This window comes from Podarcis gaigeae (assembly GCF_964106915.1).
Source record: "Podarcis gaigeae genome assembly, chromosome: 3".
NCBI lineage: Eukaryota > Metazoa > Chordata > Lepidosauria > Squamata > Lacertidae > Podarcis > Podarcis gaigeae.
Window position 1 is genome coordinate 61,484,774 of NC_139680.1, and position 17,622 is coordinate 61,502,395.

The 17,622-nt window shown below is 43.1% G+C and overlaps 1 protein-coding gene across 10 annotated transcripts in view; it reads right to left on the minus strand.

Annotated features, from left to right (window-relative positions):
• Nucleotides 1-17,622, minus strand: part of NHSL1 (NHS like 1) — a 153,754-nt gene that overhangs the window by 86,118 nt on the left and 50,014 nt on the right. The window contains exon 1 of one of the 10 annotated variants that reach the window (XM_083731592.1): nt 16,705-17,602. The exons of 5 other annotated variants lie outside the window; for them this stretch is intronic. In XM_083731592.1, the coding sequence (XP_083587718.1) occupies nt 16,705-16,906 (202 nt within the window). In that variant the 5' untranslated portion in view covers nt 16,907-17,602. Of the gene's footprint in view, nt 1-612; nt 856-16,704; nt 17,603-17,622 lie in introns of those variants that run through there. 4 more of the 10 variants (XM_083731590.1, XM_083731585.1, XM_083731595.1 and 1 more) reach the window with 4 other exon arrangements.

The window sequence follows — 17,622 nt, forward strand, 5'->3', positions numbered from 1 at the left end:
ACTCAAAGTTAATACCAAATTTTATAAAGAAACTAACTTGTAGTAATGTTGCCTCTGTCCTTGATCACATTCACGCACTTATCAACATTCACCATGAAAAGAAATAACTGACATAGTTTGGTTTTGCATTTCTATAATGACAAAAAAAATCATCATTCTCTCCAGGCATTCATTAGACCTCATACTGTTTTGAAAATAATTAAATGAAGGTATTGTCTGACAGATCCTATTAACTAGCATGGTCAGTGCACATGCTTCATCCAATAAATTGTTCCTAAAGTTCCTACAACACAGACAATGCTTTTTCAAATGCTTGGTAGGCTCAGCAAATTGAAACCTACAGAGCAAGCTTGCTCTTTTGTATGGGAAAGGATTACACATAGCATTCGAAGGATTCCAAGCAGGAATGAGTCTTCTCCCTGCTAATAAAGCACAAAGGGTTATGTAGATCTGTGCTGCCCTCTGACTCAAGAGCAAGACTAAAGATTAAACTTCTCATAAACTTCTGAGAGTTGTAAAAGAGGGCTGCTAGCCTGTGATTGCTGGGGGGGGGGGGGGGAGACAGCAACAGCTATACAGGAGAGTCACATAACTTCCAAAAAGTCCCCTTACCTTTCAGGCAAAACATCCTGGGACTGTTCCATGGAGGGAAGTGAAAGGGTCCTGTTTGCAGAGAGTGCAGTGCACCAGTGCTAGGTACAGCTGTTCCCCAGTCCGCCCCATTCAAGCACACAGCCGAGAAGCATGGCAGCGAGCCAACTCCTGCTGCTATAGGAAGCTGCTGCCCAACCCACCGATTTCTAAACAACACTGTGGAACGTCCCCATCTCCCACCTCCTCTCATTCCAAAAAAGAAAAAAAGGGGGGGGGGACCCAGCCACTCTATTTAAGAAGGGAGAGAAAGACAACTGCGCCTCTTCAACCACGCCTAGCACAGTACAAACCTAAATACATTTGTTATATCTCCCTTGTCAGCACTTTCGCACTGAAAACAGCTCATATTCATCTACTGGTCAGCATCAGGAAAAATAAATCACCCTTAATCTACCTCAGCAGTTTCCTATGAATTGCCAAATTCTGGCTCTTTGTAACTTTTTTTTTTGTAATTGTTCTGGAATGTGTTACTTTTGAAGCGCTTTATTTGGCTAGTTTTCATATTGTATGCATGTGCGCGCGCACAAAGAGAGACTTATGGTGCAAGTAAGGAAAACAGGGACGTGGGTGGCGCTGTGGGTAAAACCTCAGTGCCTAGGACTTGCCGATCGCATGGCCAGCGGTTCAAATCCCCGCGGCGGGGTGCGCTCCCATTGTTCAGTCCCAGCGCCTGCCAACCTAGCAGTTCGAAAGCACCCCCGGGTGCAAGTAGATAAATAGGGACCGCTTACTAGCGGGAAGGTAAACGGCGTTTCCGTGTGCTGCTCTGGTGCCGGTTCGCCGGAGCAGCTTCGTCACGCTGGCCACGTGACCCGGATGTGTCCATGGACAGCGCTGGCTCCCGGCCTCTAGAGTGAGATGAGCGCACAGCCCTAGAGTCTGTCAAGACTGGCCCGTACAGGCAGGGGTACCTTTACCTTTAAGGAAAACAAACAATCAAGAGCCGATTGTTATTACACTTGAATGTCACCAACGGTTTCCTGCAAACCTAAGGTGTCCTGTGAAAATACTAGAACTACCCAAACAGGAAGTTAAGCACACTTTAAAAATCACTGTTTGTCACGGGTTAGCCTACTGTTTTTGCATATTGTTGATTATACCTTGAACTGGATTTGGGATGTTTTGTTGACTTTTTTGTACTTCTTTTATTGACAGTATTCTATATCTGTGATAACAATTAAAAAAAAAAAAGACAGAAGAGCCATTTTGTTCTCTGAGTAAATTGAAACTACACAAAATAGCGGTAGAGCCTTGTTTTCATGCTCACTAGCGGTTCCTTGTCATCCTGGGAAAAAGTGGCAAGTGGGGTGCAGCAGTCAAGTGGGCCTGTTGTTGTTCAACAGCTTTATAAAGGACTTGGATGAAGGAATTGAGGGCATGACACCAAACTGGGGGGGGGGGGGGATAGCCAATGAGGAAGATAGAATTGGGATTCCAAGATGACTTTAACAGATTAGAAAACTGTGCCAAAACTAACAAAATGCATTTCAATAGCAACAAATGTAAGATTCAGCACATAGTCAGGAAGAATCAGCTGCACATATATAAGAAGGTGAACACCTGGATTGCCAGTGGATTGCCAGGACATGCAAAAAGGAACTAGGGGTCTTAATAGACCACAAGAGTCAACAGTGTGATGCAGCAGCAAAAAAGTGAAAGCTATTCAGCAAAAGTATAGTGTCCCTGTCAAGAGAAATAACAGTCCTGCTCTATTCTACCTTGGTCAGACCACACCTCGAGTCCTGTTTCAAGTTCTGGGGAGCACAATTTAAGAATGATATTGACAGACTGGAATGTGTGCAGAGGAGGGTAACCAAGATGATCAAGGGCCACATGGAAGATGGAGCAAACTGGCTTTCTCCTGCTCTGGAGGCTTGGACCCGAACCAATGGCTTCAAGTTACAAGAAGGAGATTCTGACTAAAAATCAGGAAGAACTTTCTGGCAGTAAGAACTGTTCAATAGTGAAATGGATGTCTACAGTATGTGGCGGACTCTCTTTCATTGGAGATTTTTAAGCAGAGGTTGGATGGCCAACCACTTGATGAGTTCTAGTTGAGATTCCTGCATTGCAGGGGTTGGACTAGATCAGGCATAGGCAAACTCAGCCCTCAAGATGTTTTGGGACTACAACTCCCATCATTCCTAGCTAACAGGACCAGTGGTCAGGGATGGTGGAAATTGTAGTCCCAAAACATCTGGAGGGCTGAGTTTGCCTATACCTAGACTAGATAAACCTTGGGATCACTTTCAACTCTATAATTCTATGATTCTTGAGCTTGTTTGGAAGTTCTAGCAGGGGAGCTCAGCTATCGTATACCCTTGACTGAAGAACGGTACACTCCTTCTATCTGGGATGGTCGTCCTCTTCCACCGAGCGCGCAGCTTTGGGAGGGACGCACATGGAGCGGTGAGGGAGGAAGGGCACACCCACCTAGCCAGCCAGATGAGCTGAATCAACCCTGGTGATCAATGGGGTGACAGATCTCGCAGCCAGATCGCCCTCACATCCTTACAGCTTGAGGATGAAAAAACCAACACCTTCAAAGTGTTTAACATAAGGAATAAAACAATTACATTATCAGGTATTTTGAACATGGAATTTTCCAAGGCCACGCGCCGGCAACAACACTCTTCTCCAATTGATATATAGAGGCATATTGCCTCCAACAGTGAAGGTGAAAACATAGCCTTATCCTCCATGAGTTAGTGTAATCCTATTTTAAAGCTATCCAAATCTTGTGGGAATCATGCTTTCCTCACAAACAAAACTTCAGGAGTTGGCAGCCCTGTGAAAACTCCCACAAAACGGCCTTCTATGTAACTATAAAGTGCAAATGCATGTAAAAGCACAAATTGTTTTATTAGAGGTAATCAAAAGGCGTTTCTTCCAAATTGAGATATTCACTGAGAAAAACAAGTACACCATCTCACAAGGCCACTCCAGAACCTTGGTGAACCAAAGAAAGGAGGAAGAGTTCAACACAACATTCAAAGGTACACATCTGAGGACATACCAGGAAAACCCTCTCGCAACAACCCTTCTTTCTATGCTCCATCTGCAGAAACATCAGTTCCCCTGTCTCTCTCAGCTACTCAGAGATTGGCTGAAACCAGTGGTGTCAGAAGAGGGGGTGTGGAAGTAGTTAAGAGTCATGTGGGCCTTGGGACTGTGACAGCAGAAAGGGCACAGGAAAATACCGTATTTTTCGCCCCATTGGACGCACCGGCCCATAGGACGCACCTAGTTTTTTTGGGGGGGAATAAAGGGGGGGGGAATTATTTTTCCCCCAGTCGCAGGGCTGGGGCAGGGGATGCCCGAGCTTCCCCTGACCCCAGCCCCCAGAACAGGCTGCTATCCGCAAGCCTGGGGAGACCGGCGCGTATCTGTCCCCCCAGCTTGTGGGGCTGGCAGCCTCCAAACCAGGTCGTGGAACAGCGGGATGGCGGCACTCCGCCTCCCCGCTGTCCCCCGAGCTTGTGGGGCTAGCAATGGGGAGAAGCAAGTTTCTCCCCACCGCCAGGCTTCAAACCAGGTCAGGGAATAGCGGGATGGCGGCACTCCACCTCCCCACTGTCCCCCCGAGCTTGTGGGGCTGCCCGATAGCTGCCCAAAGCCCGGGGTGTGCTCCGGGGAGTGCCCCATGCTTCGGGCTGCACTGACCCCTCTCGCTCTCCAGGCTTCAGCGAAAGCCTGCATTCACCCCATAGGACGAACACACATTTCCCCTTCATTTTTGGAGGGGGAAAAAGTGCGTCCTATAGGGCGGAAAATACAGTATATTGTTTTCAGAGATGTGATCATGGGTTAGTGCTGTAATGGGGACTATTTGCTGTGATATGTGAAGGGCTACTAAAATAATAATAATTTCTTGTGAGTTTAATGCTGTTAAAAAAGAAAGGAAAAGTGCAGATAATTTGCTATGCTACTTCTCTGGGAAGTTGTCCAAAACATTACAGTTTGCACATGCACCAACACATAGTGTTGGAATAAGCATTTGGATCAGAGCCATTGGAGTTGGCTAAGTCCAGTCTTTTAAAAATGTGTTCATTAATTACCTGGAAGAGAAAAATAAACCACACATTAATGATGTTCCTAGGAGACAATAAACTGGGTTGCAGCTGTGAAGACCAGTACAAATCTTTAAGTAGCCATCCAAAAGCGAAATGACAGCGAATGTTTAGAGGATAAAATGTAACATAATAAAAACTGAACAAAACAGAGACCTAAAATCCAGTAAGATTTTTTGCGATGATGAAAAATTAGGATAAAAATTGCCTTGGTAACATGCTCAACATGACCTGCAATTATCTATCACCATCAACAGCTTTTGTTTGGTCACAGTTAGGTAACTAACTGTGGATTTTAGTGTTGTTGTTTTCTATAATACAGGTATGCATACATGAAGTTTATAGGACTAGCATATGTATTTAAAAGCATTTTAGCAACGACTGAAGAAGCCCTTCTTCAAAAAAGAGGCCAGCTCCTTTACACTAGTGTGAACAGTGGGGTTGCTTTTATGACCAGCCTGATTTGCAGTAGTTGAAGAGTTCATGATGTCTTATCTCCATGCCCTGAAGAAATTCATCCACTACCTACTATTATGGCATACCCATCAACAGTCCTGATTTGACCAGGACATCCTGGAATTACAGAAGCCATCCCAGCTTCTGATTGGATGTCCCATAGAACAGAACATGTTGGCAGCATAGAACAGAACATGTTGGCAGCTGATTAGCCCAGGCTGTCCTGAGTTGCTTGGGTGCTCTTTGTGAGTTATGTGCACTTGTGAGTTATGGGAAGTTCCACTAGGTGCAAATGGCAAGGAAACATGGTTTAGTATTCTGGGTGGCCATACCACAATTATGGCTACATCACAACAAAACCATGCTCTTTGTCTACAGCTTTCTTAAAGTGAAACCTGAAGGTTTTCATATTATTATATAGTTCTGAACAAAGATATGGTAGAAAGATACAGTAGATTTCAGTCCAAAAGACTGTGGTCACATCTACATCTTACATTTAAAGCACATGACTTCCCCCAAAAAAATCCTGGGAACTGTAGTTTGTTAAGGGTGTTGGGACCTGTACTCCTGTGATAGGTAAACCTCACTACCTAGGATTTTTTGAGGAAAGCCACCTGTCTCAAATGTGTTTTAATTGTGTTGTGAGGATGAGACCTGGGACCTTAGGGTAAAGGGACGGTAATAAATAAAGTAGTGATATGCATAGATGTGCCTATATTTTGGGATGTGGTAGTAAAATAATAGAATTGTAGAACTGAAAAGGACCACAAGGATAATCTAGTCCAACCAGTGCAATACAGGAATCTTTCACCTAACGTAGGTCCCATAGTTCTGAGATTAAGAGTCTCATGCTCTATCGACTGACCTATCATTAGGACTTCTCTATTCCTATCCAACTTTAACTTACCCCATTTTTCCACAAGTAGCCTCTAGGTCTGCCACTACCCACCACTTTTTAAATAAGAACAGGTCAAACAAACCCATCAGGCGTACAAAGAGTAATGCCTCAGAGAGTTTGTGATAAGTCAAGAAAGGTATGTGCAAGCTCACAGTTCCAAACAGATTTGTAAGTTTCAGCCCAAGGCATTCCCTATTTGTGTAGATATGGTGAGATTTTGAACCAAGTTCAAAGGCACAAGAGAATAATTATAGTTTCTTCTTCTCCATGTTCTGTTTGTAGGGAAATGCTGTATTTTGGACTTCGTAATTTTGTTACATTATAGAAGTGAAACTAAAGTTGTCATAGTACTACTGTTGTCAGTCTTTTTAAAATGTTGATTTGTATGACTTCCTGTTTTAAACATGCTAGTGGGAGCCTTTAATGTTTCTGCCCTGTGGCCTACCTTTAACACAAACATGCATTAAAGGATTCATTTCCTACTTTTTTTTACCATACATTTGCATTGTGGTAGGTCAGGTTGTGACCCAGTAATGGGTTCCAATCCACTAACTGACAACCAATGTGCTAGGCTAATTTATGTGGCTGAAGTGAAATTGAGAAATGATGTAGATAAGGTGCTGGCGGTAATACATATGATCACATGCCCTCTGACCTCAGTCTCTCCTGGCTTACTAAATCTAGCAGAGGGTTGACTGGTTGGGTCCAGAGCACAGTTAATGCTTCCTTGCGTAAGGGGATGGTCCCTGCTGCCTTGAAACTGGCTATAGACCCCTTAGACTGGAACACGTATTGCAGTCACAAACACTCAATTTTGGGGGAAGGTGGTGGAGAGGGTTGTGGTGGGTCAGCTACAAGCATTCTTGGATGATGCAGACTATTTAGATCCATTTCAATCTGGACTGAGGCCTGGCCGTGGGGTTGGGTTGTTTCATCCTGTGTATTCCATTCCAACAGCAGATTATACATTTTCGACAAATTCTTAGTTTTGGGTTCTAACAGTTCTGTTTCCAATTTTGATTTTTCCACCTGGAAGCCTATTTTCCTATCTAACTTGTAAGTCTCCACTATCTGGTAGTAATGGAGCCAATCTCGTACTTTATCTTTCAAATTCTCATAACTCTGCAGTTTCAATTTCTCCCCTTCTATATTTCTCCATAACATCTGAATAGGGAGAGCTTGGACGCGGTGGTGTGATGGATGAGAGAAAAGCTGGCAAGATGGCGGCACTATGGATGAGTAGTTCCCATGACTTAACTGCACTTAACTACAGTGTAAGAAAAAGTATGACACTAATCTACCAAATCTGCTAAATGCATAACTACAACAAAAAAGCACAGCCATTCATATACCAGTACCTCATTTATATTTAGACACATGCCAAACCAAAAGAGTAGGGCAAGCAGACAAAAAATGCAAGGGAAGGAAGAAATGGAGACAGCGATCATCATCTGAGATTTATACCAGCAGGAAAAGGCCTTTCTTTTGCCCTGGGGATGGGTCAGCAGGTGCAGCTAATCAGGCAAAGTATATTACTGTGCCTGACCGTGTTGTCTTCCAGCAGGGGAACATGATTTAAGTTGGTAATCATTAAATCAGGCCTGCCAATTTAAAAGCATGATCCTTTAACGTATGGCAAATAGACGTGCTCCATCTATCACATGTCTAATGGTGAACCACACAAACACACATTGGAAAAGCCAAGAAACCTACTGCTATTACAAAGTTAACCATACAACATGGAGGCACTTAAAAATTACTTGCCTATCATGCTCTTCTTAAATATCTAGTGCTTAATAATATTCATATTGGTCTCTCTGGGCCACCCAGTCATTAAACAACCATACCAATGCTCAGTGGTATAACAGTACCTTTTTTTTTTTTGAAGTAAAGCAGCTCATTATGACTGCCCAGCTAGCTATCTACACTCCCAAGAAGAGTCCAAAAATGAAGACAGCTGTACATAGACACACAGAACAGCAGCTCTACCTAACACCCAAATTTATTAAGATCAACATGACTGCAATTTAAGCTAAGAACAAGTTAAATCAGATCTATATGCAGAATATTTCTATATACGAATTTTTATACTCAAGCATTCTGCTAAGTGACATTTTTGAAAGAAATCTTAAAGTTCAAAGGAATCAAACAAAAACAAATCACTATGTCCAGCTAAGATACAACCTAAAAGTAGCTTTAAAAAACAAACAAAAAACAATTCCTAGAATTCTGAAAACTCTTGGAATGCCAGTGCCCAATTCCAGCAGTTGTATGAATAAATCACAGAGAGAACAGTATTGACATGCCAGTTTCTAAAAATATGAGGAGAAAGCACTAATACTGCTAATTTAGTTGAGAGGATTTTTTTCCAAGCATATTCCAAATTTAACATGCTGATAACAGTCCAAATCAAGACTGAAATATACTCTTTGAAACAACCGCAAGCCTAACCCATAGTTTTAGCATGTCTAAGTTAACATTTATTGTCAATACAACATAATTATCCAAACTAGCCATGTGATTATGGCATTGCATACGAAACCACAAGTACTTATTACTCTGGAATTTTAAGCAATTGCTACCATTAAAAATGATTTGAGTTTTGAAATTTGCATCAGATGGGTGTGGGCACATAAGGGAAGGAGGGACAGACAAAACTATTCCCTACACAGTTTTGCAAATGGGAGAGGGAGCATGTGGCCCTCCAAATGTTGCCCGACTACAGTTCCCATCATCCATGACCACTGGGAATGCTAGCTGCGGCTGATTGGACTGGAGTCCAATAACTGCTGGGGGTTCCCCATTCCTGCTGTTATCAACATTATGTACTTCCCTAAATTTACAACTTAATGACAGAAACCACATATGAATTGAGTTCCAATAGTTGTTATAATCCACTTATGTAGCTTATTATCGATATGTACAGATCCAAAAGTTTCGGCTGGCCTTGCTGAACAAGCACTTGTCAAATGCCTGACTACCTTCTTCTTTGACCACCAACTCCTGCCCCCACGGCTTTTACCCAGGAGAAAATTGGCAGAGAAGTAGGTGTGCTGGTAAGTGTGCTGGCTTGAGATGATGCTTAATGAAGGCACCCCAAGTGCTTTCAGGCAGCAGTGGCCAACCTTCCTTGTTCCCATCCTCTGCTCAGGTTAGTGCAGAAGGTTGCCAATGTGGCCAAGCTTCTTCAGGGTTTTCCACCAAACAACCTGAACCCCACCATGCTGCCGTCAAAAACTCCCTAGCTCTCCTCTCAACGTTTGGGTGTATTCGACTGACTTACTTCAAAGTTAGCAGTCCGGCTGCTCATCACCCTCACCAGACACGGATGGCACACTGAGAATAGCAAACAGAACTGCTGAATCTTTAACTACTGGTCTTACTTAGAGGTGTGGTTCAGATGCAATGATCTTGGTTCACTACACCATACTTTACTAGACCACAAACAAGCACTGGGGGGGGGGGGATATTCAACGACGTTTTAGTCAAAGCAGACCCACTGAAATTAATGAGCATGACTAAGTCCGTTACTTTCAATGGGTCTACTGTGAATAAAACCACCTCTCCTCTTTTCCTTTACCTTTCTCTCACTTTTAACCCAGTTTCTATTTCATCTGAAGTTGAAAACTGACTTAAGCTCCTACTTCAAGTCAGGATTGCAAATCATGGGTTGGTTCAGTTTCCATGCCAGGGCTGTAGTAAGAGCTTAACTCACATATTCCCAGTTTAGATGTATCAGGAAACTTTTACATCTGGAGATATAATTTAAAGGGGATATATAACTGGGAATATAAAAGCTGTTCTTCATCTTGAACCAATGACTTCTTATTCCTGCATAAAGACCTTAAGCAATTACAGTAGCAGTGTCATATACAGTGGTATCTCGGGTTAAGTACTTAATTCGTTCTGGAGGTCCGTTCTTAACCTGAAACTGTTCTTAACCCTGAAGCACCACTTTAGCTAATGGTGCCTCCTACTGCCACCGCGCTGCCGGAGCACGATTTCTGTTCTCATCCTGAAGCAAAGTTCTTAACCTGAGGTACTATTTCTGGGTTAGTAGAGTCTGTAACCTGAAGCGTATGTAACCTGAGGTACCACTGTAGTACCTGGAAGTCTTACAACACAAGCAATATTCTAAACAGCAGTGAAAGGGAGCGTAATGGGGGTAGGACAGAGCAGGGAGGGTGTGGAACTGGGAGGAGCAGGCTTTTACATGCTCTGCTGATGCATGCGGGGGGTCAGGAACACAACCCCCGTGCAAAATGGTTGTTGCCTGTATTAAATAAAGCAGGTGGCAGCCAACAGATACCTCAAACCAGTGCTTAACACAGAACACAAGTTGGATTGATTTCATTACACATACATTTGATTAAGGGAAGCAAAGTCATTATGGTGTATTTATTTTTACTCTGCAAAAATTTGCCTGTTTCCATTTTTTCCGGTTTACTAAATGCATACCTCATAAAATAGCTTAGATATAGCCTCCTCTCCCTACCCCACCACTAGCCCAAAGATTCGTTTCAATGGCTATAAACAGCAACCTATTTCTCCCTTTTCACAGTTCTGCAGCACTTGAAACCATATCAGATTTTACTAAATTCTCAAGAAACGATTCTCTTCAGAAAGGAGTACTGTATGTAGACTGTCACAGGCAGACATCTCAGATTTTATGGAAACCGCAATTCTCCATGGCTTCCTGGTACATTTATATTATCTGCACGAGACAAAATGAATGTAAAAGATTGTCATGTATGAGATCTATAGGCCATAGACTTTTACATGTCCATAGCAATATTCAGTTATAGATCTTATAATTCAGATATATTACAAGCAAAATCAAGTGCACAAACTCACTTGGTCCAACCCATATCCAGTTTTTTAATTATCCTTCCCCTGCTTCACACTAAAAAAAAACCCCAAACCTAATTTTAAAAAAAATAATCCGCCATGCACTGCAGTCTCTATTATTACAAGTGATTCAAGCTTTTATAGTTGCTGTCCAATTACAGGGAAAAAATGATTCTCTCCTCCCATCCCTTACTGTGCTCTGTACAATGGACTTCTTTATTTTATATAAGTCGAGTGTAGAATAATGCTGTAATCAAAATCAATGCACTATGTTCACCCGCCACCTCCCCCTGCCCCACTGTCTGACTGTGTGAATGCTCATTAAAAGAAAAACTAGGCCTTGCAAGAAAGGCTAGAGGAATTGTAATGAACAAGAGAGAACGTAAATCTTACTAGGACAATACATAACATACCGATGTGTAACATATTACACATGAGAACATTTGTTTTGCCATCCCTTTAAAATTAAAAACAAAAAAACTAAACTGCCTACAGAAGATCCATATACAATTTTTGAAGTATTGAAGCAGCAGTGTTCAAGCAAATAAGCTATTATCTGGGTTTATCCTCATAGTACTCCGGCAAATCTTGAATAAATTGTCTCCTTCTCTCCCCTATTCCAATTTTTGTGTTTTTCAACTTAAATTCAAGCCACAGTTTTCTGTCCAAAATCAGTAAAATTGTCAAGAGAAAATTAAAGCGAACACTGGCTTGCCTACCATGCTTTCTCTATACTGTATATAGGAAACTCTTAAAGCAGAGGGTAGCTGCACTAATTTGCTCACTCTCAATCAGCACTAAAACTAATGCAACATTTTTTCCCAGCAAATGTATAGTTTATTCATACAATCTGAAAAAATGCACTACAAATTAAAAGTGGTGGCATGTACCTATTTTTTATTATTGTTGTTGTCACGCCAAGCATCAGTGCACAATCAGTGTTGGGGTGCTTTAAAAAGAGGGACAAGTGTTTGTTGATCCTTCATTTATGCCAAAGTTTTTATTTATTTTTTAAGACTAGCTTGCAACTTAGCAGTCAGTCCCATGAATAGGGAACTTGTTCAGAATATATGAACTCTTCAAAGGGGGGAACACTGGAAGAGATTGATTAATTACATTTGTAGATGTACCTTTCTTTCAAGAGCATGTGTGCATTTCCTTATATTTCCATTTTATTTATCCATTTTATTTATCCATTCCTGGGTAAGGTGATTGAGAGAGCGGTTGCTGAACAGCTTGGTAGGTTTCTGGATGAAACATCTGCTCTGGATCCATTCCAGTCCGGCTTCCGTGCTGGTCATGGGACCGAGACGGCTCTGGTCGCCCTAACAGATGATCTCCGTAGGCAGCTGGATCGAGGCAGGTCGGGGCTGCTGATTCTTCTAGATCTGTCAGCAGCCTTCGACATGGTCGATCATGAACTCCTGGACCACCGCCTTGCCGACGTGGGGATCCAGGGCACAGTCCTTCAATGGCTGTGCTCGTTTCTCTCTGGTCGGGGACAGAGGGTGGCGCTCGGGGGGGAATTGTCATCGTGCCACTCCTTGGTGTGTGGAGTGCCTCAGGGTGCAATTCTCTCCCCGATGCTTTTTAACATCTTTATGCGCCCCCTCGCCCAGCTTGTCCGGAGTTTTGGGCTGGGTTGCCATCAGTATGCCGATGACACCCAACTCTATCTGTTGATGGATGGCCATCCTGACTCGGCCCCCAATACACTGGCGAGATGTCTGGAAGCTGTGGCTGGATGGTTACGTGGGAGCCGGTTGAAGTTAAATCCTTCGAAGACAGAGGTCCTCTGGCTGGGGCGGGACGATATGGGATTGAGGGGGCAACTCCCATCTCTTGCGGGGGTGCAATTAGTGCCAGCACCGTCCGTTAAGAGTTTGGGTGTAATCTTCGATACCTCCCTTTCTATGGAGGCGCAGATTACAGCTATAACAAAGGCGGCATTTTTTCATCTCCGCCAAGCTAAGCAGTTGGCCCCTTATCTCTCTCGCCCTGACCTAGCCACTGTGATCCATGCGACAGTCACCTCCAGACTGGATTATTGTAACTCGCTCTACGTGGGGCTGCCCTTAAGACTGACCCAGAAACTCCAGCGGGTGCAGAATGCCGCGGCGAGACTCCTTATGGGGTCTTCGCTGCGAGATCACATTCATCCGGTACTATACCAGCTGCACTGGCTCCCGGTGGAGTACAGGATCAGGTTTAAGGTGCTGGTTTTAACCTTTAAAGCCCTATACGGCCTAGGACCCTCGTACCTACGGGACCGCCTCTCCTGGTATGCCCCACAGAGAAACCTACGGTCTGCAAATAATAACATCCTCAAGGTCCCAGGCCTCAGAGAGGTTAGGCTGGCCTCAACTAGAGCCAGGGCCTTTTCGGCTGCGGCTCCAATCTGGTGGAACGCTCTGTCACAAGAGACTAGGGCCCTGCGGGACCTGACATCCTTCCGCAGGGCCTGCAAGACAGAGTTGTTCCACCAGGCCTTTGGCCAGGGCGCAGCCTGACTCCCTCCTCTGGCAACCTGCTTAGAATCTTGCTTAATTAGTTGCCATTAATTTGATTTTAATTGATTTTTATAATGAAATATTTTTAGAATGTGTTTTTTAGAATCTGATTGTTTGATTGTTGATTGTTGTTAGCCGCCCTGAGCCCGGCTTCGGCTGGGGAGGGCGGGATATAAATAAAATTTATTATTATTATTATTATTATTATTATTATTATTTTCAGAACTTTTCAGAACAACACATTGAAGTGAATTAGACTTGCCACTTATTAGTTTTATGGTTCTGCGGTTTTCTAGCCAAGTGGGGATTTGAACTTTCAAGTTTCCATGCACCAAATCCACTATATCATATGGGTTGGGTGTTTTTAAGGCTATTTTTCACAAGAGAAATAACCACCCATCACCTTTGCACGCTTTACTCAGACTTGCCATTTTCATCTGGAGTTGCTGTTCTTTACCCAACCAACTCTAGTCCTAAGGTTTTTCCGCTTGACTTGGGAATTTCCTACAGCCAGGACTACAACGAAGTTACACTGGGAGTTTCCCATAGTGTGGTAGACTTGCCTTAGGGCCCTTGTGTAACATAATGCTCTGAGCTCACAAACAGACCTTTTAAAGGAATCATATGAGAAAGCAGATGAGAAAGATTAGTCATCTATTGCAGTTTTCTGCTGATGAATCAGTGCACAGGACACAAGTCTAGGATCTTGTTGCAAACGTGTCCATGAAACATTGTTTCATGTAATGTTCCTATATAGAGGTACTTGTGATTGGTCCAAACATGGGCCATGAAAATACTCTCAAGATACTTAAGCAAGAACTCCTTTCTTAATGCAGCCTTATTTACATTGGCCAGCTGCTAATGTCTTTTGTTGAAAATAATCAACAGTTTTTAACCCGATTTGAGTAAAGATCCAAAGGTTTCACAAGGAGTGGCAATGAATTTCACATTGGTCCTGGTACAGTGCAAGTCACTTATAGCAGACTAATCTGCACAGAATACACATTGCCAGGCCACTTTACTCCTTGAAAGTTTCCCCCTGGGAGCCCCATAGTTTTGAGAGGTTTAACCAAACACCTCTCCATACTGCCAAAACTTTAAAAGGCTTTTCAGCTTCCAAATGTAAACATAGCACAGGGCAGCTCAGTAGATAATCACACCTAATTGAGTAGTTAGCTTCACATAAAGGGACAAGAATGTAGGCATCATTAGCTTGTTGTGTTCTAATTCAGTTTCAGTGTATGATTATTGAGGTTTGGCTGGACTAATGGTGAATGTATTTAAGAAGAGAGCACTCATAATTAAAGGGTGCGTCCCAACTAAAAGGAAACCCTCACAGTATCCTTTACTCATAAGAGTGACATCCAAGGGTCACAGAGCCTGAAATTTCAGGTCTGACTTTATCAGCTGTCACTGCAAATTTACTCTCTCCCACCCCTACTCAAATCTGTTGAACAAGAGAGGAACAAAACAGAATAAAAACAGACCATAAGAGTACCTAATAGGGACACAGAAGGGGATAATCATCTCAGAAATTGAATAGTGCAGTTTGCTGGCACTTCTATTCGGTAAAGGTAAAGGGACCCCTGACCATTAGGTCCAGTTGTGGCCGACTCTGGGGTTGTGGCGCTCAACTCGCTTTATTGGCCGAGGGAGCCGGCGTACAGCTTCCAGGTCATGTGGCCAGCATGACTAAGCCACTTCTGGCGAACCAGAGAAGTGCACGGAAATGCTGTTTACCTTCCCGCCAGAGCAGTACCTATTTATCTACTTGCACTTTGACGTGCTTTCAAACTGCTAGGTTGGCAGGAGCTGGGACTGAGCCACAGGAGCTCACCCCATCGCGGGGAGTCAAACCGCCGACCTTCTGATCGGCAAGCCCTAGGCTCTGTGGTTTAGATCGCAGCGCCACCCGCATCCCTGGCACTTCTATTAGCCATCCATAAAAGTACAACAACAAGCTTCAAAGCAAAAAAAACCCACTACCAAAGCCAAATTCAGTATCCAGATAAGGGTCTTGCTGCCCTGAGGCCCCCTTCACGAACACATGCAGCATCAAAACAACATGTTCTCCCATTTTCACTTTCTACACCAAGAACAGGATCAGACTTTTGGTCTGATCCAGCAGGGTTGTTCTTTACGAAAACTTTATAAAAGTACCTTACCCACAATGCGCTCTTTTAAAACACTTTTGAGCATTGGTGTGGTATTTGCTCACTGGTTTTTTATGGAGTCTACTATTTCCAATGGGAGTGTCAACAAGCTGCATCCAACAGGACTATCAGGAAGGCAATCCATCACCATCTGATGGACTAGTTGGTAATGCACTGGATTATATGTTCTTTCAAAATCTGCCAAAATGGATAATGATTACTTCAACATGCAATGAACCTCATGCATCTGTACTGCCAGGTTCTGATTAAATATGGGGCATACTTCCAAAATACATATGATTAGTAAGATAGAAGTATATAGCCAGGGTTTGAGAAGGGACTAGGAGGAGGATCAGGTGATAAAGTCCCCACAAGCTGAGTGCACCACAACAGTATGATACAACACGAGTGGGTGCTTCTGGTGATAAGTGTGCAGGGTTGTACTGTGTGAAAAGTCTATTTCACTGTTTGCAGAAGTGCACAGAATATATGATATATCTGCATAGCAAAATATGGGCAGATCAGCAGCTACTACTGCTATGTCATCACCATTATCAACATATACATGCCCATTCCCTTCTTCCCGCCTTGCAGCACATTTCATGCCCCTACAACAGGTGGAGAAGGGGGGAAATCCTTTTTGCCTTTTGCTTTATGACACCCACCCTTATGTGCACAAGCTTTCTGTTCATCTCTGTTCTACACATATCCATCTAGCCCTACCACCACCCCATGCACTCCAAAAATGTATGGAAAATAAATTACTTTGGTAAAACCATAGTTCTGCTTTGTTTTAACCCATTTAAACAGTTGTAAATCTCTATGCAACTCCTTGCTACGGGCTGGACAGTTATCACAATACAGCTGCCATGTTAAGAAGCCTTGATATGAGAACACTGTTTCCGATTGGTGGGAATGAGGGCTTTGAGTAGCATACTACAAAGCAGAAGGATACACTATGAGGAAACACTTGCCACAGAGACCAGAAGGTCAAATGAAAGGCAGCATGTGGGGAAAATGGAAGGAGGGGGAAGGGATTTAATTAAGTGAAAGATTATAAGCAATAATACAATTAAATGATTAACTGCATATTTGAAAACAAAACAAAAAATCACCATTTCTGTGCTGGGGTCTGTAGGTCCAGCTCTCATCCTCTTCTACCTGCTGCCCACATATAGATGTGAGTTCACCATCGCTGCGAAACAGCCTTTTTGTCTGCTTAGACAAGGTAGAGAAGTTTATCCAGCTCACAGCACGCGAGAGGGATCCTGGATTATGTTTAAACCGGAATGACTTTGAGGCACTTTCTTTTTTCATTTCTCCCCCCGAAAAAATAAATAAATCCACTGGAGTATGCAACTTTCAAAACCACCCTCGTAGCCTTCTCCTTTTTCTTTTTATCTAATATAAAATATCCATGTTTCTTTAAACTTAAAGAAAACACATGCACTGTTTAAATCTGCATGGCGCACAGAACCAAGCGATTGTGCCTGTACAATTCCCGGAGGCTGCTTCTGCCTACAGTACTTTGTGAGCTGCCAAACAAAACACAGCGGAAGAAAGAAAAACACCGCGGCACCCTGAAAACAACCTTCAGATGAGGATTGTGTAGAAGCACAACACCGAGGGACACAGCTTTCCGTTTTTTCCAGGTTTCAACCAAAGTCCATCTCCTCTGCTCAGTAACATTCTCCACCGATATGCTTGTAATCCAGCCTTCTCTTCTATCACATTTTCTTTAAACAAAAAAACCAGCTTCTTGGATCAGGGAGATGTACATGCTGCTAACAAGTTGCCAGACCAGGATACAAATTGTAACAGCTTTCTCTTTTCTGCAAGGAAATGGTACTGCCATTCTGATTCTTAAGTCCGTCCATCCTGTTTGCCCTTAAATGAAAAGCCTGGGGAACAATCTTCAGAAGGATTCTCTTTAACAATAAAAGAGACTGCCTGGCTAAAGCAATCGCTTAGGATTAGGGTGAAATATGATAGTCTCTCTCTCTCTCTCTCTCTCTCCCCCCCCCCAAAGGCAC